This window comes from Homarus americanus, unplaced genomic scaffold, assembly GCF_018991925.1.
Source record: "Homarus americanus isolate GMGI-L3 unplaced genomic scaffold, GMGI_Hamer_2.0 scaffold11407, whole genome shotgun sequence".
In the NCBI taxonomy this organism is placed as follows: domain Eukaryota; kingdom Metazoa; phylum Arthropoda; class Malacostraca; order Decapoda; family Nephropidae; genus Homarus; species Homarus americanus.
Genome location: NW_024721983.1, coordinates 466,844 through 493,846, shown reverse-complemented (window position 1 = coordinate 493,846; position 27,003 = coordinate 466,844). Strand labels below are relative to the sequence as shown.

Here is a 27,003-nt window from a genome sequence, read left to right as displayed (position 1 = left end):
GAGGATCTGAGAGCGGACAGCCCATTGTCCAAACCAATCACCTCGGAAGAACTCAACAGAGCCATCTCCAATACCAAAAATAAAGCCCCTGGTTATTCAGGCATCACCAAGGAGATCCTCAGCCACATAAACAACCCGGCCATGGAGAGACTGAGAACCACAATGAACGCTTGCCTGGCCTCGGGCTACTTCCCAACTAAATTCAAAGAGGCCATTATTACCCTAACACCAAAACAAGGAAAGAACCCCGCCGTCCCACTAAACTACAGACCGATCTCCCTCCTCGAAGTACCTGGAAAAATCCTAGAAAAAATCATCAATAACCGTCTGAGAAATCACCTGGAAACAACAAACAGAGTCAACTGCAGACAATTCGGGTTCAGGAAAGGGAAGTCCACCACAACAGCGATAGCCCTGGCATGTGAAAACATAGCCAGAGCCGCGGCGAGTGGTAGACAATGTAATCTAACTCTCCGGGATGTAGCGAAGGCATTTGACAAAGTCTGGCACGACGGTCTAAAATATAAGATCCTCCAACTCGGACTTCCCACCAACATTGAAAAGTTGCTTTGCAACTTTCTTGACGGCAGAAATGCAGACTGAGGGTAGGACAACACACAGGAGAGACCTTCCCACTCATGAGTGGAGTCCCTCAGGGAAGCGTCCTCTCCCCCACCCTATATATTATCTACACAAGTGACACCCCGCCTCCCACTAGAATAGGTAACGAAGATATTATGTATGCAGACGACATCACTCAAATAACAACACATCAAGGAAAATCGCGAGCGTTACAGGCCGAAAACACCAGGCGGGAATTAGAAAGGGTAAATAACTACGAAAAACAATGGAAAATCCAAACCAGTCTCCCGAAATTCACAGTGATACCCTTATGCAGAAGGAAAACCCATCCATTAGTAACCAATAATGCCCAGATAGAATACAAAAGCAGAGGCACCCTCCTGGGCCTACATATATCCACGACAGGTTACTCCCATCATGTCCACAGTAGGAAGGAAAAAGCAAGAAGAGAGCTGAGAAAACTATACCGCTTTAAAGCGCTTCCTGAGAAAATAAAACTCCGCCTGGTGACATCATTTATCACACCGATATTAACTTACCCAGCAATACCTCTTCATACTATGAGCACCACTCAAATATTAAAATTACAGGTGGTCCAAAATGAAGCCCTAAGATTCGTCACAGGTGAAAGATACCCCTTCACCAGAACCACAGCCGAGATACATAGAGACCTGAGAATGAAACCCATCAACCAGCAGCTGCACACCCTGGCCAGCAGAATCTGGCAAAAGATAGAACGATCAGAGCAAGAACTCCTTCAAAGACTCCCACCAGATAACGACAACAACCATACATGGTTCCCAAAAAGCTACGAAATCTCAAAAGGTCCATTACCACCCCCGATCTACACGGCCAGGCAATAGACAACCTCCCTAGACCAGCATCCGCCAGTAGGGTCGGCGGAATATGAAATAAGGCCCTTAAAACACCCATAAATGGGACAGGGTAGGCTGTCTAGTGCCTGTACCGGCAGACAATAACTAACCCATGACACAACCCAAACACACTATTAGCTTAGCTAGGCGGTCAGCCCGCCCTCTCTTACCTCCTCCTGAATTTCTTCAATTTCCGAACTATAACTTCCTTCCCCCACCTCTAATCTTCCTTCATTCCTCCTTTCCCTACAAAAAAAAAGTGAGGTGTGTGGGGTTTTAATATGGTCGAGGTGTGAGTACTGGAGTGGGACAGTGGGTGGGTGGGTGGGCGGGTGGGCGGTGTAAGGAATGGATTGGTGGGAAGGTGGGTGGGCGAGGAATAGGATAGATGGATGGGCGGAGAATAGGATGGGTGGGCGGGCGGCAAGCATCCCCCAGAAGGAGGAGAAGGGGGGGAAGAAGGAAGGGGGGGGGGGAGGAGGAGTTGAGCTGGAGACCATGGTGTGTGTGTAGGTCGGTGTTTGTCAGTTAGTGTGGTGGCCGTCCCGGGTGAACAGGTGGGTGACGGCTCCTTCAATCTTCCTCTTCCAACAACCAAGAAACAATTCAGTGTTGTTTTCATTCAGTCAATTCACTAACAAAACCAAAACCAGTGATAGATAACGTGTGTGAGTGTTGCATCTCTCTTCACCTCATAAAGGGTTCAACAAAAAACTGATTAACGACGAGACAACGTGGAGGTGAGGCAGGTGAGTCTCTTCTACAATATAGCAACAGGTTATATGAATGCCGTGTTGGGGGAACTGAAGGGCACGACTGTGTTTTTAAGAGATCTGAAACCAACTTATATGATATTAAGAAGAAATTATATGACATAGACTTCGTAATAGAATTTGTATCGGTAAATTTTTTTGATAGGTTTGAAAAAATATGTAACAGATGTACAAATACTCGACAAAGCTTGTGATCCCACACTAAACCCACGACAAACGTAGACAGGTAAATCTAACAGGTAAAACTCTCGCAACAACAGGTGAAAGTGTGAACGCAATTACTACATCAAATACCGATAATTGACAAAACTAATGAACAGTTAGAAATTGTGTCAGAAGGAACTCATTCGTGTGTGAAGGTGTACGAGTAGCAAAACCTCAAGCAAAAATCTCTCCCAGTGAAGAATGATACTGCAAGTGACAGTCAATCTCTCCAGTCATAATGTGTGTGTGTGTGTGTGTGTCTTTAAGCAGCCATCCATCCTAGAGTCATCACCCGAAGTTCAGTCCAGTGTGGAGCGAGGTGGAGTCGTATGGCTATTGATGTCAAGACGACTTATGGTGTTGTGTGGGTGTGTTTTAAGTCGTTTGAGAGAAGGGTCGTGTTGGGAGTTACGAAGGTGATTGTAGAATAGAAAGAGTCGTTTTAAGAGTCAAGGGGTTGTTTTTTAGTGAAAGAGGTTTTGGGAGTAGTGGAGGTCGTTTTGAGAGCAGAGAGTCGTTTAGAAAGTAGTGAGAGTCGTTTTGGGAGTAGTGGAGGTTGTTTTGAGAGTAAAGAGTCGTTTAGAAAGTAGTGAAAGTCGTTTTGGGAGTAGTGGAGGTCGTTTTGAGAGTAGAGAGTCGTTTTGAAAGTAGTGAGAGTCGTTTTGGGAGTAGTGGAGGTCGTTTTGAGAGTAGAGAGTCGTTTTGAAAGTAGTGAGAGTCGTTTTGGGTTGTTTTAAATGTAAGGGATATTTTGAAAATAGAGGGTTGTTTTTAGATTAGGGGGACCTTTTGATAGTACATGTAGGAGTCGTTTTGGCAATAGAGGGTCGCATCTGGTCGTACTGTGTGTGTGTGTGTGTGTGTGTGTGTATTTACTATGACACAAAAAGTACACATAATTACTTCACAATTTACGATGTAAGTTTTGTGAGCCTGACATACACCGCTAGTCTGATTACAGGGACATTAAAAAGAGTAAAATTGGTGACGAGACAAAAATTTTATACAATATCTATGTATAACAGATGACGTCACTAATCGATTGTCATTTTTTTTTCGTTCGCTTCACCAGTAATCATTGGGTAAGACTGTACGCTGTTATTATCTCACGTCATTAAAATCAAGAAATGATGTACAGAAGAATGAAAAGACAACTAGACTATTGTGATTGACTAAATTGAACTGTAAGAATGAATGAAACAGAAATTACTTTGACCATGACTAGTCTTTTATCATCCATTACAACGATCATAACCTTATTCATGTCAACAATTACTTGGCAAGAATAAACACAATAACTTCAATAGAAACTTTAGAATTCATCCCATCATTAAAAAAGACAGAAACATATATGGAAAACAATATAATTTCGACAGCCACTTGATCTCCAACCCCCAGTAGTGACGTCGTAAGTAAACACGGCCATTGAATACAAGTATAAGTAACAAGACAAGTACTGTATAAGTAACGGATTAGAGATAAAGTAAGACATGAAGGATAATATAACAATAGACACGCAGAGTTATCAGTCCTAGAGATCGAATGAATGGGATTAGAACCTTTTTAGAGTATGCGACTTGATCTTAGACTCTACTGTACTGCCTGTCGCTCCCACCACCAAGACAGTGTTACCATATTGGGGGGGTCATGTTATTTACTGTGATGTGAATGTTAATTATGTTACCTGACGCTTAAGAAATATATACTGTATATGTTTGTTCATCTGTGACCTTATTTCGCGACGTAAAAAGGCGTCCAGTGGCCAGCGGAAAAGTATTATGTAAAATTTCTGTCTTTCAGTGTGGGATTTTCACTTCTATTACACTTCCATTGTTCTAACGCGTGTACTTATCACTGACAAAAGTGTAACTAACTATAGTGACTTTTCTTTTGTCGTAACTACAGTCTCTTTCGTTGTTACGTGGTCAAGAAGGTGTTAATGTTTGTGTTCAGTGTTGTTGCGTTGGTCACCACACCCGGACACCAAGACTGCTAACGGCGGTATTGTTATATTTATTACTAGGACCAATATCTCTATTCAGACTACTATGATAACAGTATGGCTGCAGGTGTTACCGCTACTACTACTACCACCACCACTACTATTACTGCTACTACCAATCCGCCTCTATGCCCATTACTACACATTTATCTTCCCTTTCGTATCTATTATTAATCACAAAAACAACATCCTTGAGTAAGCACAAAACTCACTACTAAAATACCAGTACAAATACCTCAGTGTGTGTGTGTGTGTGTGTGTGTGAGCAAAAAAAAAAACGCTCGTGCAATCATCGTCGACTGTGGACAACCTTGACACAGGAGCCCCAACGGCGATTACAAGTATCACACGAGCTTCTGTAAAATATAAGTAAGGGATGGACGAACAAGTGTAAACAAATTTCTCCATTAAATTATCAACCAGACGAGGAGTATCCCATACCCATACCCACCCTGCAGAACGCCTCGGGTCAGTTACGGAAGGTCATATACGACTTTCTTGATTCTTCCCCGTCCAAGGTCAATTTGTTTGCCCTCCTTGTGGATGATTTGGTACCGCTGGCACGACCTGAACGTGTACTGACTACTCAATGAACCTGGTCAGTTGCCATGCAGTGATAGGTTCGATTCATTTATATACTGTACTGTATCTTTAACATTCCTGACCCGTCGCTTACTCCCGTGGTCAGGGGTTCCCTCACGTGGGCTCCCTGTGTTGAATGTTTATAGACTAAGGACGCGTTAGGAGAAGGTAGGGAGGGGGCTAGTGTCGACCTTCAGGTAGAGTGAAAGGTGAGGAGGAGAGAGGGAGTGGCGAGAGAAGCGTAAATCGGCACGACATCCCCGCCCCTCCCTCTAGTGTAGTAGCGGTCAGCGTTAGTCTCTGTTCTCAGCTCGATGAACTGTTGTTAACGCGTACCTTGCTTTTCGGCACATGTAAGTGACAAGTTCTATTAACCACAGGTAAAGGTCGTCCTCTATGTTTCTTCTCGTGATGTATTAAGTTCAACCTCAACCTTTCTCACAGGTGATGAAGAAAATAACCAACCATTATCTCGATGCGATAAAGAAATACATTAAAACGTACTTGTCTCTCATAAAAATGTCAGATCTTTTTAACAACAAGTGTATTACAAGGAGTTAGGCGTACTGGGAAAGAAGAGGGTGTGTTGGGTGTGTGAGGGTGCGTCAGATCCAGCGGGCAGGAAGGGTAGTGTAGAAATATGCGGTCATTGGGGAAAACCATGAATGTGTTGCTGTGGTTTGATGTCCTGCTGACTGATATCGTGTTTTCCCGGAGTTACCCGACGTCTGTGTGTGTGCGTGTCGTGCCGCATTAGTTCGTCCAGTGCTTGCCCGTCAAGGTGGTCCTTCCCGGATACTCCAGTATGAGAAGTAGCTTCTTGCTCGACGATACAGGTATACAACTTATTATTCCTTCGGTAACACCTGAGTTTTCGACGTTTGTTAATAAGTGAGACGTCAACTGTCCCCTGCAGGTACCCGGCGTGAGGCTGGGAGGTCTTGTGACAGGTGAAGGTGAGAGTGTAATCCTCACGTCCACAGAGGAACCTACAGCATCACGAACAGCATTTTACAGCCGCGATTCCTTGACAATGCCGCCGTTCCTTCACAAATGTCATGGTGTATATATAGATTATATTCGGTTTTATTGTCTCCTTCACTGCGGAGCTTTAGCGTATATTGTTGATATCATTTAGGCTAATTTGTGTTTTAGGTTCGATGCGCTCGTATGTCTGCAGCTACTAGGAAGAGAATTCACCCTACGACCCATCAACACTGAATATCACTAAATCTTTATCGATATATCTTTTGGTAAGGGTATCTATCTCTTTTAAGGATCCACTCCCTAAAATTTAAAGACCCACTCCCTAAACCTTAAAAACCCACCCCTAAAACTTAAGGACCCATTCCCTAAAATTTAAGGACCTGTCCCCTACAATTAAGGACCTACCTCTTAAAATTAAAGACATCCTAAAATTTTAAGACCTGTCCCCTATAAATAGAGTTAGTAGTTTAGAGGTGCGGCAAATGACGACGCGACTCCAACACTCGGGGTCGTTTGTGGTCCAGCAGTACTAATATTAGATGTTGTTGTGGTCACGTCTGACTCCTTTCTGGCGGTGACTTGACCTCGACTTACCAGAGAGAGAGAGAGAGAGAGAGGAGGGAACGATTAGCAGATAAACAGAAAGGAGAGATATTTAAAGTAAAAGAGAGATGCAGAGACAGAGACAACATTGAATCTACTCGGCTGTCAATCATAGCTAAGGACCTTGAGTGTATACGCCCGTGTACCATAACAAGAGGTCTCGTTGTAGTGAGGTGACGGAGAGGCTTAATTAGTCCAATGCATCAGTCTTGTGGTAGTCGAGGGTCTGGGTGAACCAAGAACATTTATATGATACAAAATGTTGCCCCCCAAAACGGAGAAATTATTGACGAATTTATCTGCATCTGAGAAACTTAGAGAAGACTAAATATATAAACGATTAAGAAAGTTTTGTTGATGTGTAGACGAGGGTGAGTGAGTGGGCTGGGAGGAGCTGTATATCTTTATTACACCTTTTATCAACAACCTTTCGTACAGTTATCCTCCTCTAGTAATAATTCAGAGTTAAAAAAAACCCAGCCACTCTACAGGTGAAGCCCAGGTATAGAGACAGGTGTTAATTATCACCTGTATTAATAGGAAGTGGGGAAATTGGCAGTGGATGGGGAGGTGAGGTGATGTGGAGATGGTGAGAGTGTGTGGGTCTATAAATGGTGACAGGGTGTGGTGACAGGGTGTGGTGACAGGGTGTGGTGACGGTGTGGTGACAGGGTGTGGTGACAGGGTGTGGAAATGGAAAGGAGATAGGTAGGAAGATAACAGGGTGAGAGTAACAGGGGATAAGGAGGGTGAAAGTGGCAGGGGATGAAGGGTGAGAGTAGCATGGAGCAGGGAGACGAGTGTGATCGGGGATAAGGGGGCGTGAGAGGGCAAAAGACGCCCTTATTACAGGAACAATAACAGAACGTCTTGCCTCTCTTTACATACACCGCCACCCACCCCCCCCCCCCTACCTGGGAGGAGGGGGGCCGGCTGAATGGCGTAACGTACTGTACAGTATAGGTCAGGGTAGGAGGCCACGGCACTAAACACTTTATGACGACAAGTTTAAGAACCTAACCTAACCAAATTTAATCTAATCTAACTTAAAACTTAGCCTAACCAAACAGAACCTATCCTAACCTAATGGAATGTAACTTAACCTAACCCAAACATAACCTAACTTCACCCGTCAAAACTCTCTCTCTTTCTCTCTCTCTTATTTAGTGTCATCAAAAGAAGGTAATTATGCGTCAAGTTGTCATTTTTGTATAATGAGGTGATTCGTTCTCACTCACCTCATCTACTCGTTTCCTGATTGGTTGGTCCTAGTTGTCGAGTGTCTTGGCTGGGATTGGTCGAGTGTGATGGGGTTTTATTTGGGTTTGATCATCATCATCACCACAATAATAATCATCATCAGTCACCATTAACACTATCACCACCACCACCACCATCATCACCACCATCACCATTAACACTATCATCACCACCACCATCACCACCACCTTCACCATGTGTGAGAAAGTGACTCTTCGGCCCTGTTTTTATATTGACTCTCTCTACATGCGTGTCAAAACACACACACACACACTCCTATGTACACATCTCATTGCAAGCATGTACGCCCACACTCACACACACACACACACATTCTCACGCACACACCTGCCTGTATGCATACCTGTACATACCTAAGCACATGCAAACATTCCCACGCGCGTCTTCACCCACACACACCCACCCACACACACACACACACACACACACACACACACAGCACCTACATACATATATAATGGTTGCCCCTCGTGTAACGAGGATGGCCGGCCCAAGGGCCACCTAGGCGGCGTGAATTTGTTTAGGGTGTAGAAGCTGTCGCCAACACAACAACCACACCGTAAGTTGCATGAATAGTCCGAGAAAACCGGACAACTCGCCAACTGCACTGGCTGACCATTACTCCGGAACACAATCCGCAAATCAATTAACCTCCAGGTTTCCAATTACTGCTGGGTGGACAGAGGCAAATGGCGTGAAGAAACATACTGTACATACATACATACATACATACATACATACATACATACATACATACTGTACATACATACATACATACATACATATGCACTACACAGCTTTAGAAAATATTAAAACACACACACACACACACCTGTCACTCATACGTGACCTCATAGAGAGGTTGAGTCACATCTTCACCTAAGATCGGAAATTTCTCCTCGAAAATTTCTTGTGTGTGTGTGTCTCTGTGTGTGTGTGTGTGTGTGTGTGTGTGTGTGTGTGTGTACAAGAGACATTAATAGCTTATGTCATGTTAAGTGCGAATCTTTTCTTTAAATCAAATTCACTTTCCCTTCTTTAATTCTGATGAAATTTTAATCTACGAATCTCTTGTGGACCCGGTCTCTGCTGCGGTTTCTGTGTCCAAGAGCGCTGTTTACCCTCCGTGGCGGCCATGTTCCGTTACGTTGCTATACAGGATATGAAGTACCTGCATATCGTCACGGAGTTGAAGACACGGAGGGGCGTGAAGATCCTGGCACTTGTTGGTAAACAGGTGTGACCTCCTCTAAAACACACGACTACTAGTCTGCTGTCACTCGGAATTGAGTATGACGACCGTCCAGTTATGAAACAATGATGTAAGATATTAACGATGTCACCTTCGTTAATGAGCTCTGAGGTGATCGTCAGATGTTGCACGTGTGGAGGGCTACATCTAGTGCGGGAGGGGCGGCTGCAGCGTCTTCCTGGCGCTGGCGCTTGTCTGCCTCGGTATGCAGTCAGGCTAACTTGGAAGTGTTGACACCTCGCGTGGTGCTCCTCCAAGCGTTACATGTGGAGTGGTCGTCTCCCAGGTGAGGGGGTCGATTTGGCACTTTTCAGGTTTGTCTTAAGACTATCCTTATACCTTTTCAGTTCTCCGCCAGCGTTACGTTTACCATTCGTTGGGTGACTGTAAAGTAGCTGCTTTGGCGGTCTACTGTCGTCCATGCGGGTAACATGGCCAGTCCGACGTACTGTAGTTGTTCATTGATAATGGTAGCCTCGATGTTCCTGCAGTTGGTGTTAGCGAGAATTCTGGCATTTGTTCTCTTGTCTTCTTAGCGAACTCGGAGGATGGAACACACACACACACACACACACACACACACACACACACACACACACACGATGTTCTCCGTTTGCTTAGTATAATGTCAAGTTACAGTAATTAAGATGTAAGTAGATACAATTCATCTTAATTATTCATTTAAGAACCACAAGAACACAAGAACACACCCATTGATGACTGAGATCGTGCCTCCACCACCCCCCAATGTCACCTCCACCGTGACGGACATTCATAATCGCTGTTGTAGGTTAAAGGCCACAACATCTATCTACCTTGTTGTTGGTCACCCCCTCTGCTGGCCACCCTAACACTACGTGGGCAGTACTGAGAGAGAGAGAGAGAGAGAGAGAGAGAGAGAGAGAGAGAGAGTGTGAAAGGGGGGACGAATCAGACACAATGGAGTGGAATTATTTGTACTTTCACTGTCGACTCGTTCACCTGGGTTTAGCTTCGTTCAACAGTTATATCAAAGTAAATCTCTTGAGTTCAGCATTTCAAGTCAATTCACCTCATTCAACCACCTTATTGATAGTTACCAGCTCATGATAAGTATAGGATCACCTGAAGAGTAGAGAGCCCAATTTATTTCACCAGATGATTGTAAACGCTCTCATGCTATACCTGGTGGGTTAGGTTAGGTTGGTTTACGTTAGGTTAGGTTAGGTTAGATTAGGTTTGGTTACATTAAAGTGATTAATCTTAAGATGAAAAAACAACTGGGGTGTTTAATCCTCACATAAACCATCTATCTCACTCCGAGGTTAGAACGACGTGTATTAGTGCATGACAAAGGAATGCTGTCAGACCTGCCTCCTCTCTGCTTGGGTACGTCACTGACCAAGAAAAACTACTGTCCAATTTGTTATGTTTGGGAGGTAAACATCCCACCGCCTTCAGTAATAAGTAAGGTGTGTGGCAAGCAATTCTAAACCTTCGAGTGATTTTATTTTGGTCAAGTCACTTATGTGTTTTGTTCAGGCACGTGTATAAGTGTTCATATGTACCGGTATATATTTATTCGTTTATGTATACATCCAAGCATATACTCATACACACATACACACACACAGACACACACACGTTGCCAAGTATGTGTAAGAGGTTGAGGGCCAAGGTCGTCACGCAGTCAAACCCCGATATCATCATTGCGTCACGGTTTGTTTTGTGCGGTGCATTGTAGGAACGAAAAGGTGGAGTAAACGGCGGCGGCGGCGGATGTGTCCGTCGGGGCGTTGACAAAAGGCGGCGCTGAAAGGAAATAGTTTTACGGACTTCCTCAATTAGTGTTATAAAAATAGACGCGTAATGCTGAAGATCTGGCGGGAAATTTAAATTACGAATCTCTAATGGGTCAACTGCAGGCCCTCGCTGGCTCAAGGTCAGGCCAGGGAGGGATACCGGTTTTTCTTATTATTCCGAGATAATCATTATTCAGTAGAAACTAGTTGGTGGAACAGGATCTGCTCTCTTAAGTATTCTGTATGTTGAGTTTGTTCTCTGACTGGTTACAGGAGAATGTATCTAGTTAAGGTAGAGTCTTAGGTGAGAACGTATCTAGTTAAGGTAGAGTCTTAGGTGAGAGCGTATCTACTGTAGTTAAGGTAGAGTCTTAGATGAGAGCGTAACTACTGTAGTTAAGGTAGAGTCTTAGGTGAGAACGTATCTAGTTAAGGTGGAGTCTTAGGTGAGAACGTATCTAGTTAAGGTAGAGTCTTAGGTGAAATCGTATCTAGTTAAGGTAGAGATTTTGAGTAGAACGTATCTAGTTAAGGTAGAGTCTTTGAGTAGAACGTATCTAGTTAAGGTAGAGTCTTAGGTGAGAACGTACCTAAAAAAATTTTTCGGATGGTCTGAAAAATGGCAGATGAAATTCAATGTGGACAAAGGCAAAGAACTCAGTATAGGAGATGTAAACAGGGAAACGAGATACCAGATGAACAACGATGTTATTGAGAAATCCGACTGCGAGAAAGATTTAGGAGTAATGATAAGTAGGAATCTTAAGCCAAGTAAATAATGTGTATTTGCTCGAAACAAGGCTAATAAAGTACTTGGGCTCATACAAAGGAATGTTAGTTACAAGACTAGCGAGGTCATCCTAAAACTATATCTTGCTCTTGTGAGACCACACCTGGATTACGCAGTTCAGTTCTGGCCACCGTATTACAGAATGGATATAGAACCCTTGGAAAGAATTCAGAGGAGAAAGAAAAGACTAATCCCGGGCATTAGGAACCTTGAGTACAGAGACAGGTTAAAGCATCTTAATTTGCACTCCCTCGAGAGACGTAGAGTGAGGGGCGACATGATAGAGGTGTATAAATGGAAGTCAGGGCTAAACAAAGGGGACATTACAAAGGTACTCAAACTATCCAACCAGGAGCGAACTCGCAACAATGGTCTTAAATTAGACAAATTTAGATTTAGGCGCGAAATAGGTAAACATTGGTTTGGAAATAGATAAGTGGACGAGTGGAAGAAGTTACCAAACATCATTAACTCGAATACGCCGGATAGCTTCAAACATAGGTTGGATGGATATATGAGCAATAGGGGTTGGGTGTAAATGGGACTGCCCAGTATGGGCCAATAGGCCCGCTGCAGTTTCCTTCATTCTTATGTTCCTATGTTGAGTAAAATGTATCTAGCTAAGGTAGAGTCTTAGGTGAGAACGTATCTAGTTAAGGTAGAGTCTTAGGTGAGAACGTATCTAGTTAAGGTAGAGTCTTAGGTGAGAACGTATCTAGTTAAGGTAGAGTCTCAAGATAACGCCTCCCACTTTTACACAATAACACAACAAACGCCAAAAATCACCTCCAACATCCTGCCCTGCAAGGCACGCTCATCATACACACTGTCAACAACACTGACTACAAACACTGAAAAATGTACCGAGAAATTTGGTTGTTTGAATACTTAGTTTCAAGATTCTTTGGGGGTTGAAAGCATTATCAGTGTGTGTGTGTGTGTGTGTGTATTTCTACGCAAGTGTTTACAAGTACTGTCACTCACATATCTGGTGCTTAGTACGGAAATTACTCACACACACACACACACACACACACACACACACACACACACACACACCATAACACCCTGCATCGTCTCTAGTAATGGGGAGAGAGAGGACCAGGTGGGGGTTGGGGGGGGGGCGGGCGTAGAGAATCACTGCCTCGTCTCCCTCAACACCTGCTCATCGCTCCTCGGCTGGGACCTCGAGCAGCTACTCCCGGGGAAATTAGACACACTGTTTACACCACGAAGACCAGGAGCAAATAAACACGAATTCCATCCTTTTTTTATCAAATTAATTACCTCATGTCGATGGACAGAGATCGATTTGGTATTATATATTTTGATGTTTCTGAAGGTAATAATTCGCTGACAGTAAATCGCTTGTAATTTGGGGTGCTTATTTCACCTGATGATTTAAACACCCTAACGCTACCTTGGGGGTTAGGTTAAGTTTGGGTTAGGCTATATCACATGAGGTTAGGTTTAGTTAGATTAGATGAGGTTAGGGTAGGTTATAATAGGTGAACTGATTTCAGTTTGACCAAGGCGCTGAAGGGGGGCATTTCCGAGCAACAGGATGTGTGGCGGGTTTATTACACATTACAGTATTCTTCTCAATACTTGAAGGTCACCCTAAAAAAAAACCAAGTCTTAAGTAGTACGATACGTCACTCGAACTAAGTGTAAGGTGCAGCTCTCTCTAGGTAGGTAGGTATTATGAGGGAGAGAGAGAGAAAGAGAGAAAGAGAGAGACAGAAAGAAAGAAAGAAAGATTGTGAAAGAAAGAAACACACACACACACACACACACACACACACACACACACACACACACACACACACCTATCACTCTGTCTACCTTGCCAACACAAACCATGAACCTCCAGGTACTTGCATCCTTATTCGCTAGAGTCAGAGAAGGTGAGTATGTTTCCCTGTTGACCGCTGTAAACACTTGACCGAATATAGGAGTGAGAATACCGTGTCAAGGTTGATCCCATGACAGGAGACACAGGTAAGAAGAGATCCACTACCAACCCTGCCACCGTTTACAACCACCACAACTACCACCACCAACATTATCATTATCATCACCGCTTCAACCAACACAACACTTACCACCATCATCCTTGCCACCATCACTACTACTACTACCACCACCACCATCACCATCATCGCTGCCACCAGTGTGTGTGTGTGTGTGGGTGGGTGGGTGGGTGGGTGGGTGGATGGATAAAGGAGGTGGTTTGATAGATGATGTTTGGGTTAGGGACGACCTACCCACCCCAAAGCAACACCTGGCCTGACACCTCCTACCCCTACCCTACCTCATCTCCAGGGTCCATAATTATGTTTGGAGAGGCTCCTCGGGGAGATTCTTGTTTAAGTTGGGGAGTCAAGTTCTCGTACGCAAGGGGCTAAGTCATGGAACTCAGAGCTTTAAATAAGATATCGTTGGATTACGTTACGTTACGTTTAGGTTTGATTATGTTACGATAGATTAGGTTAGGTTAAGTTCAGTTAAGTTAGGTTAGTTTAAGTTAAGTTAGGTTAGGTTAAGCTAGGTTAGGCTAGGTTATTGTTAAGGTAACTAATTCTAAGGTGAAATAAATTAGAGAGGTTAGTCTTCATGTGATACCTTTCCTCCTTTGTTGCCTTTGATAATTGAACAACGAATCAACGTGAAGCCTTTGCCAACGCCACAGAAAACTGAACATCCTTGACTGATATCCAAACACCACTGGTTACTGTCGCTTCTTCAGCCACATATTCTGAATGTTCCTGTCTACCAGAACACTCAGTCATGCTCACAGTGTTGTTATTGTTCACTTTGTAGGTGTTTAGGTGTAATTTACTGGCTAAATAAACTGTTCTAAAATATCAATGTCATCATCAATATCACTGATCGCCATCCCTCTCTTCCCCACTCCACTCATTCATCTCCACACCCACTCATCTACTTCCACAACCCACTCATCTACCTCTAAACCCCACTCATCTACCTCTAAACCCCACTCATCTACCTCCACACCCCACTCATCCACCACCACACCCCACTTATCCACCACCACACCCCACTCATCCACCACCACACTCCACTCATCCACCACCACACCCCACTCATCCACCACCACACTCCAATAATCCACCACCACACCCCACTCATCCACACCTGTACTGATCAGCACCACTCTCTCGCCCCCACCAGGATACGACCCCACCATGACGAACTACAACCGGAATTCGGACGTCGTGGCAATGGACATCAATTCTCCAGCTCACATGGTATCGTTCGGCAAGAAGAGCGGCTGTTTCATCAGTAAGACCGTCGGCTGGCTGCTGGCTATCTTCTTCGTCAGCGCCCTCGTTGCTACAGGTCTTCTCGTCTACTTCTACGCCCCTCATCACAGGATCATGGAAGCACCGGTGACGGATACTGAGAGACTTGAGGTAAGGTCGTGGATTTTGGCGAGTTAAATGGGTGGGGAGGTCGTGTAGGCTGTATCTTGTACGAGTGGGTCTTGGTATCGCCACACCTCGGAACTGGGTATTAACAGGTACAAACAATGTGTAAATATGGAGTTGAAGGCATCATCATATGTTAAATTATAGTTAATTCAGTTTTACTTCTGGAACAAATAAATGAAGTTAACGTCGAAGAGAGAAAAGCATATGTTGGTATTTATTAATGTAGAAATTCTTAATCAAAGGTCATCCGTCTTGTTTTAACAGATATTCAGAAATGCCCCCAACATAGCCACAACGAAAACCCCAACAACCACAACCATAATCACCACAAAAGCTCCGACAACCACCACCACCACAAGCACCACCACTACCAGTAGGCCAACCACAACCACAGAGGCGCCTAAAGAAGAGAAGATCAACGTGCGTCTCCCTAACACTCTGAAGCCCCTCCACTACCTGGTCAAACTTCAGCCACTCATCAACGGCAACTTCAGCATCCTCGGCTACGTGGAGGTGGAGATGGAGGTGCTGGAACCAACCTCCAACGTCACCCTCCACATGGCCGACATCATCACTAAGAATGAGACAATTAAGGTAAGAAGACTCAACACTCGAGGCTGTTCACCGTCTTGTGTGTTAACCTCAACGTGTGTCGGACAGAAAGTTCCAATTCTAATAATGTGAAACGGGTGCGGGTATCCTCAAAAGCTCACCCGTAACATTTTTAGAACTTCTATTTGCTCTTTAATTGGTGCTGAAGTCCATGAAGATATATAGTTAAAATCATTTACTTTTTGAGACACTTGAGAATCGATTTAAAATATGATACACAACAGACAAGTCAATAATTTATTTTTTTTAATCTTATAAATAAATTGTTGCCTTGGTTCACAGCTGAGAGACTTAAACAACTTAGAAGGTCCAGAGTTGGTGATTAAAAAGCACGAATATGACCGTGAGCGAGAGTTCTACCTGGCACACCTGGAGGAGGAGCTGCAGCAGGGCCACAAGTACATCCTCTCCATGGAGTTCACGGGTCTCCTCAACGACAAGATGGCCGGCTTCTACAGGTCTTCGTACAGAAACGCTGAAGGCAATAAGACGTTAGTAATTCAGATGAAGCTCTATGTTATTGACTAATTTTATCAAGATAACTGATGAGCCGTTCAGAATCATAACCTGCCGTCCGCCAATTGGTCAGTGGCGGACGACATGTTATGATTCAGAACGTCGGGTAACCTTTAAGAGAGCTGCGGCACTCAAAAGCCTCAGTAATCTTAATAATTTGTTTGCTTTCACTTTGTTGCTGTATTTTTCTGATTGATTAAATTTTTTTCAATATAAATTTCAGTATCTTGTTCTTGTTGTTTTTTATTATTGTTGAGAAAAAATACTCCAGGTATGTTTACATCAATCATGTCAGGTAGATCATCAATGTGTGTAGTGATTGAACCTTTAATTCCCTGACGAGGAAGGTTTAACTCTTTTATATCGATGGTGTAACACTGAGGGGGACAGTATATAATTTCGAAACAATCCAGGATTACCCCAAAATATAACGTTTCCCACAAGTGCTTTCAAATTTCCTGCCAACCACATACATTACTCACTACACGGGGTGAGGGTGGTACAGTACATTTCGCCTCTCGGTTACTGGGAAGAGTAAAGGATGACTGAAAAATAGTACAAGAGAAATTTGTTCTGACTGCCATCTTGGTCACAACATAATTCCTCTATGTCAAGAAACATACTTTATGTGTATATATTTACTGACAGGTGGCTGGCAGCGACACAGTTCCAGCCGACCAGCGCACGGCGAGCCTTCCCATGCTTCGACGAGCCTGGACTGAAGGCCACCTTCGAGGTGTACCTGGCCAGACAGGAGAACATGACCAGCATCTCCAACATGCTCATCAACGAAACTCTCCCTGTGTAAGTCTTGGCCTCCTCGGTAAGCTACAATATTGTGTCTGTGATCCTGGCTGATGTTAATAAGCCCCGTCAACACACAAACACTGTCTTATCAAACGTGATGTTATATTGTCATCAGGTCTTATCCTGTAGTGCATCATTATAGGAGTACTTTCTATCCTCACAGGGAAGGTCAGGAGGGGTGGGTGTGGGACCACTATGACACCACTGTCCCCATGTCCACCTACCTCGTCGCCTTCGTCGTGTCTGACTTTGCTTACAGAAACGCAACCGACATCGACCATGTTCTCTTCAGAGGTGATTATGAACACCACCTTTCTGTATGATCTGTAGGAGACAGTGAGAGGAACTTGACCCCTTATTGAATGTTTCTCTCAACTTACTAATAATATATCAAGGTTAATTAGTACCCAGTGAGTGTATGAATTACACCGTCGATATGTTTTCCTGTTTTTCATTTCAATTTAATTTTCCCCTCCACTAAAGCAGCAGTAGTAAGCAATTGATATACAGAAAGACTTACACGGGAATATGATGTACCTTATAGATAGATAGATAGATAGATAGATAGATAGATAGATAGATAGATAGATAAATAGACTTAGACAGAAATAAACTGTACTTGATAAAAAAAAAAGCCCAGGGAAATCTCACACAAACAGGTCATCACGGACGGTTCTGTTTTAAGAGTTCAATTACCAGTGGCATGTGCCCTTAACACCCACCTGCCTAATCTCTCCTACACAGTGTGGGCTAGAGAGGCAGCCCTAGACCAGACGGAGTACTCGAGAAAGATCGGTCCTGCCATCCTCACACACTACGAGGACTACTTCAACCAGTCTTACCCACTACCCAAGCAGGACATGATCGCCATCCCGGACTTCTCTGCTGGAGCCATGGAGAATTGGGGCCTCATAACCTACAGGTGAGTGCCAGGTAGATGTGAGTGTCAGGTATATGTGAGCACCAGGTACTGTAGATGTGATTGTGCCAGGTAGATGTGAGTGCCATGTATATGTGCCCACCAGGTAGAAGTGAGTGCCAGGTAGATGTGAGTACCAGGTAGATGAGAATGCCAGGTAGTTGTGAGTGCCAGGTAGAAGTGAGTACCAGGTAGGTGTGAGTGCCAGGTAGACGATTACTTAATTGATGACATAGATATTTACAGTATATTATTGGTTTTCATCACACGAAGACAATAAAGACAATTCTATTCAATATACCACCTCCTCCTTCACCTCCTTCTCCTCAACCACCTCCTCCTTCACCACCTCCTCCTCCTCCTTGACTACCACCACCTCCTCCTCCTCCTCTACCACCTCCTCCTCCTCCTCCTCAACACCCAATCCCATACCCACAAATAGTCATGCCGTGTTCCCTCATTAACACCTAGTAAAATTATCCTTCAGGGAAACGGCCATGCTCTACGACCCAGCAGTGTCCGCCCCAGTCAACCAGTACCGCGTGGCTCTGGTAGTGGCGCACGAGTTGGCCCACCAGTGGTTCGGCAACATCGTTACGCCGACATGGTGGACGGACTTGTGGCTGAATGAAGGCTTTGCTTCCTTTGTCCAGTACATCGGGATGGACCACGTGAGTACACTACGTTGTTTATACTGTTCTAGCTTTAGCACTCTATGGCTCAGTACATGAAGCTGCTCTTACGGTGTTTGTCTCACATGTCTCCTGTGCCCTATGTGGTAACCATCGTCAGGGCATCACAGCTGAAGAATACCGAATACATATACTTAAATCTTGCTCTTACTCATATCTCCCTCAGGATTATTTAAGTGTCTGCAAATTTTTTTACGTTGAGATGAATTATCCCCGTGCAGGTTGAGCCATCATGGAAGGTGCACGAGCAGTTTATCCTTGACAAGGTCCAAAATGTGTTCAGTGAGGATAGTCTGGAGTCGTCTCACGAGATCAGCATCCCAGTCGGTCATCCTAATGAAATCAGTCAGATTTTCGACGGCATCTCGTACAACAAAGGTGAGGCAGCCCATGACCACCAAGTTTTACGACAAATCTTTATAAAGTACTGTACTGTAATAAAGGTCCTCCTGTGTACATATCAAGACACCTTGTAAAAGTAATGTTAATGTTTCAGATTAATGTAGTATAATATTCACTGACAATAGAAATGACTCCAGTATAGTTTTTAGAAGAGTTAATCTAATTTGATAAAACAAAATATAACTGTTTATTGGTTCTAATGACTTCCCTGGACACGAATGAGTGAACTTTTAAAGGATGAAACATTTCGGTGTTCAAAACTCTCACTCGAAATACATTTCATCCTCAGGATCGTCTATCATCCGGATGATGAACCACTTCCTGACGGAGGCCACCTTCAGGAAGGGCGTCAGTGATTACCTCGACGCCTTGTGAGTCTTACTTGTGATCTATCAATTTGTTTATGTTTATATTGTTCCTGAAAGACACAGCCGATGAAAAGGGTTTTAACTTAAGTGTAGTTGACGTGTTGTTGTTGTTTTGGTTGGCAGTCAGTACGATACCGCAGAGCAGGACGACCTGTGGCGGCACCTGACGACGGCGGCCCACCAGGACGACACGCTGCCTCAAGACCTCACTGTTAAGACCATCATGGACACTTGGACGCTGCAGATGGGCTACCCCGTCATCAAGGTGGAGAGGAGCCCAGACGGTACCACGGCTACTGTCTCTCAGGTGAGATAAGCAGGTGTTACAGCAATACTTAAGTCTTTCCCATTGATCTTGGAAGCCTGAAAATGTTTACCTCTGTTGTTACCCTCTAAACTATTTTAAACTATGGTACAAGTCCACACATTCGGGTTTTCCTCTGTTCGCCTTAATAATATTATTCTTGGCATCACTCATCATAGCTCACTTGGTATCCCCTCCACAGGAACGCTTCCTGACAGTGAAGAAAAATGACTCTGAGGACACACACGACTACAAGTGGTGGGTGCCGCTGACATACACAGGGGGAGACGACCCCAATTTCAACGAGACCCGGGCCAAGGTGTGGATGAAGGACTCTGAGACACACATCACCATCCCGTCCCTGCCCACCAAGGACCAGTGGGTCATCTTCAACCTGCAGGAGACGGGTTACTACAGAGTCAACTACGACCAAGACAACTGGAACCTGTTGATCCAGCAGCTCCTCACCGACCACCGAGTCATCAACACCATCAACAGAGCTCAGATCATCGACGACGCCATGGACCTCGCTCGAGCAGGTTAATGTCTTCCTTGTGTGTTCTCCGTCAGCAGTAGTGGTCTCTCTTCTTCATTAAGTCCCATTATAATAACTGTGCTGTTAACTTCACTGCTGGGGGGCGGGGGGGGGCACACACATTGGAACACTCGCATCTTCGTCTGCATTGACTGCAACTATTTTTTTTCTCTGGAACAAAGTGATCTCTCTCTCCATCTATCCATCAAGTTAACATCATTCCCAAATAAATGCTATTGGATAATTAACATATAACATGCAATTTGATGTAGATACCTTGGCAGAGTTAATAGTTTGAGCTTTATCGTCATCAAATTTTGATACAGCAACTGACATTATTTTTCATAAATCCAGTCTTCTTGTGCTTCCATTTTCTATTAAGATTCCGATTTTCCCACTTTTGTTTACTTCGATATGAAAACATGTTAACTTATGATATTGAAATCTGTGGGTTTAAAGCACCTAACCTTAACCAACCCTTCTCTATCTCCTTCCATAGGTCAAATAAGCTATGATGTGGCCCTGGGACTGTACAGTTACCTGGGCAACGAGGTGGAGTATGTACCCTGGAAGGCCGCTGTCAACAACCTTGCTTACCTACGGAACATGTTCTATCGTACTGGGAGTTATGGCGCCCTCAAAGTGAGCACTGAACAGTATAGTTTAACTAAGTGATACATAAATTTTAAGGTTATTGATGTTATAATGTCTTACTGCTTACCAACAATTACTGGTCTCTAAGTGTGCATTATAGTTACATAAATGCAATAGTCATCAACAATAAAAATTAAGAGAAACGCATCCTATCACGCACACACACACACACACACACACACACACACACACACACACACACACACACACACACTCACGGTATTGAGGCTATGCACAAATAACCACAGGATTCTTCTCCCGCCAGAACTACCTCTTGGATATGGTGGTTCAGCTGTACGATTCAGTTGGGTTCGACAACAGCCTAGACGACCTCCTGCTGGAGCAGTACAAGCGTAACACCGCCGTCGATTGGGCGTGTAAGCTGGGCCACAAACCTTGCCTCGACAACGTCCTCAACCTCTACCGCCAGTGGATGTTGAACCCACACAACGAGACGTAAGCTAATCCTGCCAATATGTTGAACTGTTTCTTAATACGTTGTAGGATGAACCATCGCCAAGCACTCATACAGAACTCAGAGCCGAGTTTCTCTCTTAAAAGTGGCGCCCCCGCAGTCTAGTGAGTGGGTTAAAAAAATTAAATACCTATTATATTGATTTTCGTGGCAAAATTAATATCAATATCCCCTTATTCTTTTTCTTCTTCCCCCTTCGATCAATAACACTTCCCTTGTGTATTCCAGCATAATCTCACCCAACCTCAAGTCTGTGGTGTACTGCCGGGCGATGGCAGCTGGAGGAGAAGAGGAGTGGGAGTTCGCCTGGGATCGTTACCTGAAGAGCAACGTTGGCTCAGAGAAGTCCCGCCTCCTGAGAGCTATGGGATGTACCAATAAACTGTGGCTCCTCTCAAGGTGTGTATCAGAACTAATGAGAATTCTAATCATAACCTAAGACCATCTGACAACATGCTGCAATACAATAAATGTTCTTTTAATAACGTATATAATTAGTATAATCATAATATTTAACTATAAACTATAATAAAACTATTTTATTGGATTAAACGAAGTTATTATCATCAAGCTAAATGCAGAGTCATTGTGTCTGTCGAGGAATACTAAGTTTCCTCCCCTTCAACAGGTTCTTAGAGATAGCCTTCAATACCGAGAGTGGCATCAGGAAACAGGACTCTCAGTTGGTGTTTAGTTCAGTGGCTTTCAACCCCATAGGTCGTCCCCTGGCTTTGACTTACCTCAATAACCACTGGAAGAAGATTTATGACTAGTGAGTTAACGTGTGGACGGTACCTCACACACACACACACACACACACACACATTACCTGACATAATGAAACCCTCTTTGGGATGGTGGTGAGACGAATTCCGACAAACAGATAAATAGATAAGATGAAATATATTCATGAGGATTACTTTCAATGCCATATTTATTTGCCTTCGATTTTTTTTACTTGTTTTCTTGTATTTGTTTCATTTGTTTGTTTGTCTTCCTGTACAGCTTCGGAGGGAAAGCCAAGTCGCACCTGATTAACTCTGCAATGTCTAACTTCAACACCGAGCAACAACTTAAAGAGGTAAATGTATTCTCCTTGTCTGTCTGTCTCTGTCTCTCTCTGTCTCAACTTGTTTTGCTTCTCTCTGTCTGGACCTGTCTCTTTCATTATCTCTGTTTTTCTTTCTGTCTCTCTCTGTTTACTTAAACAGACCAAACCTAAAGTAACCTAACCTAACCTAAATTTGAAGAAAGTGATATACAGTACAGTGTAATTTAAACATCAGGTGATTACATATATTGTTGGATTAAATGCTTCGACACAGATAGACCATAGTGGATATATATATATATATATATATATATATATATATATATATATATATATATATATATATATATATATATATATATATATATATATATATATATATATATATATATATATACACTAGCGGAATCGTCGCCCTCCGGGCGGCTCTTTCGCTAGGCCATGGTAGGACACCACCTTCCGGGAGGCTCCACATTGCCTCACTGTAGTGCATTAAGGTAGACCACATTTTTGGTTTTGCCATTAGCAGCAAGTATGTACAGATTTTTGCCAGTTCCCACTCTGGAGCATCCAACACAGAACTGTCCATGAGAGAAGCAAGGAAACACCAGGTTTAGGCCAACCATCTTTAGGGACTGTCCCTGGCTTTTGTAGATGGTCATGGCAAAGCTCACTTTAACCGGGAACTGAAGTCGCTTGGTAAAAAAACGTCCTCTCCATTAGCTTTTCCTGTCAGTATTGTAGCTTCCAGTACATGTGGCATCCTGTTCTTCTTGTGAGCGACTCGTCTCTCATTTTGAGTATGATGTCTCGTTTCTCAAACTCTTGACCGACAATCAGGATGGCTACTTCATCAACTACAGGAGCAATGAATCTTCTTTCATGTTCTCCCTTAGGGGTCGTGTCTGCTTTGATCCTGACTTTGTACTCGTCAGAAGGCATGTTTTCCAGGACATTTTTAAATGACTGTACATACATGTTGCGCTCATGCAGCATTTCTTGGATAGATAGGACAATGTCATGTCTGACATCTTGAATATTGCCACACTTGATAGTAGTCTGCTTTTCATGATCTCCCATGAAGAAGATTTGGAGGAACTTTGCCTGCTCATCTACCAGTGGTAAGAGGGATCCTGCTTTGTGATAGACTTGACCCTGGACTCTGAATGTTGGTATGTATCCGTGCTCACGAACTACTCTGGTAGCTCCAAAGGATGTCATCTGGAAGCATGAATTGTACTTCAGTATATTTTCCAAGAAGTGTTTTGACTCTGGTGTTGTTCCCAGCATGAGAGTCTTCAATGGTTGTGGTGGTTTTTCCAAATTTGGCAGTCGTACTTTCCCATGAGAGCAGCACAGTCCAGCAGATTCTCCTTTGTACTTCTTTGCACTGCAGTGTTCACATTTCTTATCCATGTTGGCAATGACAAGAGAGGGATACTTTTCATATTCTATCTCATTGTCATAGTTAAATGCTGCTCTTGCAAGTGGATACCACTGTGTATTCTTTCTTAGAATTCTGGATCCCGCAGCTCTCTGTCTATTAGCATTCAAACGAATTTCATACGTTTGATCATTTTCCAGAGAACGCCTTTCTGCTGTTTGCTTTCTGTCAGCATTAAGACGGGATTCCCTTTCCTGATCTGTTTCTGTGACCGACTGTCCGCTGTTCGCTTTCTGTTAGCATTAAGACGGGATTCCTTTTCCTGATCTGTTTCCTGTGACCGACTGTCCGCTGTTCGCTCCGGGCGGCTCATTCTCTAGCCCACGGTAGGACGCCACCCTCCGGGAGGCTCCACATTGTCTCACTGTTCAGTCTCCAAAACTTCTTCTTCCATCAATAGTTCATTAACGGTGTATGTAAGTTCCACCATGTTTTTCACTACAGCGGTACAGTAAAGTATATTTTTTTAGCATAAAACTGCTATTATTTTATTGTCAAATCATCACTACGTATAACATCATCCATCATCACTACATATAACACCATCCATTATCACTACATATAACATTTTCCATCATCACTACATATAACACCATCCATCATCACTACATATAACACCATCCATCATCACTACATATAACATTTTCCATCATCACTACATATAACACCATCCATCATCACTACATATAACACCATCCATCATCACTACATATAACACCACCCATCATCACTACATATAACATCATCCACCATCACTACATATAACACCACCCATCATCACTACATATAACACATCATCCATCATCACTACATATAACATCATCCATCATCACTACATATAACACCATCCATCATCACCACATATAACACCATCCATCATCACTACATATAACACCATCCATCATCACTACATATAACACCATCCATCATCACTACATATAACACCATCCATCATCACTACATATAACAACATCCATCATCACATATAACACCATCCATCATCACTACATATAACAACATCCATCATCACTACATATACACCATCCATCATCACTACATATAACACCATCCATCATCACTACATATAACACCACCCATCATCATTACATATAACATCATCCACCATCACTACATATAACACCATCCATCATCACTACATATAACACCACCCATCATCATACCATCATCATCATACATATAACACCACCCATCATCACTACATATAACATCATCCATCATCACTACATATAACACCATCCATCATCACTACATATAACACCATCCATCATCACTACATATAACACCATCCATCATCACTACATATAACACCATCCATCATCACTACATATAACACCATCCATCATCACTACATATAACACCATCCATCATCACTACATATAACACCACCCATCATCACTACATATAACATATATCATCATACATATAACACCATCCATCATCACTACATATAACACCATCCATCATCACTACATATAACATACATCCACCCATCATCACTACATATAACACCATCCATCATCACTACATATAACACCACCCATCATCACTACATATAACATCATCCACCATCACTACATATAACACCACCCATCATCACTACATATAACATCATCCACCATCACTACATATAACACCATCCATCATCACTACAGATCGGTAAAGTAGTTCCGAGATTCTCGTGCGGACACACATATACACAAACAAACACACAGACATACATATATATATATATATATATATATATATATATATATATATATATATATATATATATATATATATATATATAACTCTCTATGTCATTCTCAGGTGATGGATTTCGAGAAGAAACACAGAGACGACCTCGATGCTGCCTCAAGGAAAGTGCAACAAATAATTGAGAGGACGAAGAATAACATGGCCTGGATGGACGCCAATTATCAAACTATTGTCAACTGGCTGGAGCAGAAGGGTTATAGCTCCAAGCTCAGGAGTGTTTGGGTGGAACCACAACCATAAATGAACCAAGAACTCTGCCACCTCAATAACAAGACACATCACACTCTCAAGAAGATTGAAATTTAAGAAATGAGGGTTTTATGGGTGTTGTGATGCCAGCAAAGACTGGCTCACTAATAAGATATTCTTCTATTTTTTCCCTCCATGTCCAAATTTTCTTGACATGGGAGATGATCATGTTAGTCCTGAGTCAAGGCAATCAGGAGATGGTGGCTTTAGTATTCTGCATTCCACTTTTATCTTCTGTTTCCATTGTGAGAATTACAAAATCTCTCTTTATCGGCTCATACAACTGTTTTTTTCGTATCATCTCAGCTTTTTACACTTGATTCTTAAACACTCTAACCTTAATTATACCTTAGCTTATTTCACCTGATTCTGAACCACCCTAATCTAACCTACCCTAATCCTCCCCAGTCTTTAATCATCAAGTAAAATAAGCCAAGGTGGGATAATTTTCAGCTAATATATTATCTTTTCCCTTAATATTTTATACATATATTTCTATCTTAGGTACTATATTCCTCCTTATTTAATTACCTGATCTTCTCCAGGTAATTCAGGTTAGATAATAATAAAGACGACATTTTTGCTAATGTATTAATCGTGTATCCATATTAAATTGCTTATTATATAACACACGGAGAGAAGGAACATTACAGTAGTGTTCAGTATTTTTATTTTATTTTTTTGTATAAGAGAAGGTATCTCCTTTCTTGTTGTAATAAATTAGTGCAAAAAATCTCTCTCTCTGGGTCGGTTGTACGTCGAGACGATACAACCCAAACTGTAAATATATTGTTGATATTATATATTCCTGATATTTTACCTGTGTCTTGTTTCATTACACACCTGGGTTTATTATTTTAATCCCTTTACCAACACCTGTGAACCTGATATAGGATAAGTCAGTTTACTCTTACTTTACCAAATAATATCACGTTGTTGGGATAATAATCCTTTTAAGTCAGGTAAGGATGATTACTTTTATACTGTCATTATTATTGTTGTTTTACTGATAAGATTAGAACATCTGTA

The 27,003-nt window shown here is 42.8% G+C and overlaps 1 protein-coding gene across 4 annotated transcripts; it reads left to right on the top strand.

The window, feature by feature from the left end:
* The first annotated feature begins 1,975 nt into the window (after window positions 1-1,975).
* Window positions 1,976-26,793, top strand: LOC121861921 (aminopeptidase N-like). 4 transcript variants are annotated; one of them, XM_042359869.1, is made up of 18 exons: window positions 1,976-2,206; window positions 14,908-15,149; window positions 15,432-15,761; window positions 16,062-16,270; window positions 16,944-17,099; window positions 17,266-17,396; window positions 17,847-18,024; window positions 18,509-18,692; window positions 18,935-19,091; window positions 19,405-19,486; window positions 19,607-19,790; window positions 19,990-20,326; window positions 20,822-20,964; window positions 21,242-21,432; window positions 21,680-21,850; window positions 22,080-22,223; window positions 22,457-22,532; window positions 25,777-26,793. In XM_042359869.1, exons 2-18 carry the CDS (start codon window positions 14,922-14,924, stop codon window positions 25,963-25,965), a joined length of 3,090 nt encoding a protein of 1,029 aa, XP_042215803.1. In that variant the 5' UTR covers window positions 1,976-2,206; window positions 14,908-14,921; the 3' UTR covers window positions 25,966-26,793. The 4 variants fall into 4 exon arrangements, with proteins under 4 accessions (XP_042215803.1, XP_042215806.1, XP_042215804.1 ...); XM_042359872.1 differs by having other exon boundaries at window positions 1,991-2,014; XM_042359870.1 differs by lacking the exon at window positions 1,976-2,206 and adding an exon at window positions 5,296-5,371.
* Window positions 26,794-27,003: the final 210 nt, after the last annotated feature.